Source organism: Rhagoletis zephyria, unplaced genomic scaffold (genome assembly GCF_001687245.7).
Source record: "Rhagoletis zephyria isolate East Lansing unplaced genomic scaffold, Rhagoletis_zephyria_1.1 Rzeph_scaffold_59572, whole genome shotgun sequence".
Classification (NCBI taxonomy): Eukaryota; Metazoa; Arthropoda; class Insecta; order Diptera; family Tephritidae; genus Rhagoletis; species Rhagoletis zephyria.
Genome location: NW_016216623.1, coordinates 1 through 1,646, shown reverse-complemented (window position 1 = coordinate 1,646; position 1,646 = coordinate 1). Strand labels below are relative to the sequence as shown.

The 1,646-nt window shown below is 55.6% G+C and overlaps 1 protein-coding gene across 1 annotated transcript; it reads left to right on the top strand.

Annotated features, from left to right (window-relative positions):
• Positions 1-90: 90 nt before the first annotated feature.
• LOC108356467 (multidrug resistance protein homolog 49-like) lies at positions 91-1,639 on the top strand (the record flags this gene model as incomplete). The annotated part of the gene is made up of 4 exons (XM_017607575.1): positions 91-209; positions 289-460; positions 524-1,452; positions 1,515-1,639. Coding segments are annotated over exons 1-4 (1,345 nt in total), but the record flags the coding sequence as incomplete, so codon positions are not given.
• Between the last annotated feature and the right edge of the window lie 7 nt (positions 1,640-1,646).

Sequence of the window (1,646 nt, the reverse complement as noted above, 5' to 3'; positions counted from 1 at the left end):
CGCGCGGAGACGTACCTCTACGGCGGCATCATGGCGGCCATCACGGTGCTCTACATCATCGGCAATTACACCGCCATTCACTGTTTTCAGATGTTTGCACTGCGACTGATGCGGGAGATCAAGAAGAGGTACTTTGCCTCCATTCTCAAGCAGGAGATTGCCTGGTTTGACACGCAGAACTCCGGCGAGTTTGCCTCACGAATTTCAAGGTATTGTAGCTTGTTTACTTTTAAAAAGCATCAACAGCTGTTTCATCATCTGTTTTGATCTTTATTTGTTTGTTTACAGTGACTTTAAAAAGTTTGAATCAGGCATCAATGAAAATCTAGGCCTGCTGATCTACAACATCTCCTGTTCACTGCAAAATGTGGTCATCGGGCTTGTTTTTGGCTGGAAGCTCTCACTGGTGATCATCGCCATGTCGCCCATCATTGCCGTCTCCTCTTTTGGTATGACTTGGGTAAGTGGTGAACTAAAAAATACTGTTAATTTCTAGAATTTAATGAATTCCAAACCATTTTAGCTTCAATCCCGGTACATGCAGCGAGAACTGCAGGCCTACTCAATTGCCAGCTCAGTGGCGGAGGAGGCCATCAGCGCCATTCGAACCGTCTTCGCCTTTGGCGGGCAGGCCAAGGAACGCGGACGCTACGAGCGCCTGCTGAAGCCGGCAATGAAGAACGCCTACAAGCGAAACCTCTTCACCGGCATCGGCACCAGCATGAACTGGCTGACGCTGTACAGCAGCATCGGCCTGGGCATCTGGTACGGCGTCAAGCTGATCATCACCGAGGACTACGATCTGGAGAACGTCGTCGTCGTCTTCTGGTCGATCATCACCGCGGGCACGCACGTCGGCTACGCCAGCCCCTACCTGGAATCGTTTCAGACGGGCCGCATTGCCGCTCGCTCCATCTACGACGTCATCGAGCGACGGTCGTTGATCGACTCGGCCGCTGAGACGGGCAGCGCCCTGGGCGCCAACTTTCACACCAACATCGACCTGCGGAACGTCCACTTTGCCTATCCCACCCGCTCCGACGTGAGCATCCTCAACGGCCTACACCTGAGCATCAAGGCGGGCGAGACGGTGGCGCTGGTCGGCTCCAGCGGCTGCGGCAAGAGCACCATCATTCAGCTGATTCAACGCTTCTACGAGCCAGGCGCCGGTGAGGTGCTGCTGGACGGCGTCAACCTGCGCAAGCTGAACGTCGGCTGGCTCCGCCAGCAGATCGGCGTCGTCGGCCAGGAGCCCATTCTCTTTGACGCCTCCATCGAGGAGAACATTCGCTTGGGGGCGCCCGTGGAGTTGATGGCCTCCATCACCCACGAGGACGTCGTCCAGGCGAGCGTGGAAGCAAATGCCCATGACTTTATCAGCGGCCTGCAGGATGGCTACAACACCTACGTGGGTGACCGCGGTGCTCAGCTGTCGGGTGGTCAGAAGCAGCGGTAAGCGAAAGTTTTATAAAACCTGAAAATGAAGCTAAAGTTAACTCTCTTTTTCACCTTAGGATTGCCATCGCTCGAGCGCTGATCTCCAAACCTCGAATCCTCCTGCTTGATGAAGCCACCTCGGCGCTTGACCTGCAGTCGGAGGGCGTCGTCCAGGCGGCGCTGGACCGGGCGAGCAAGGGCCGCACGAC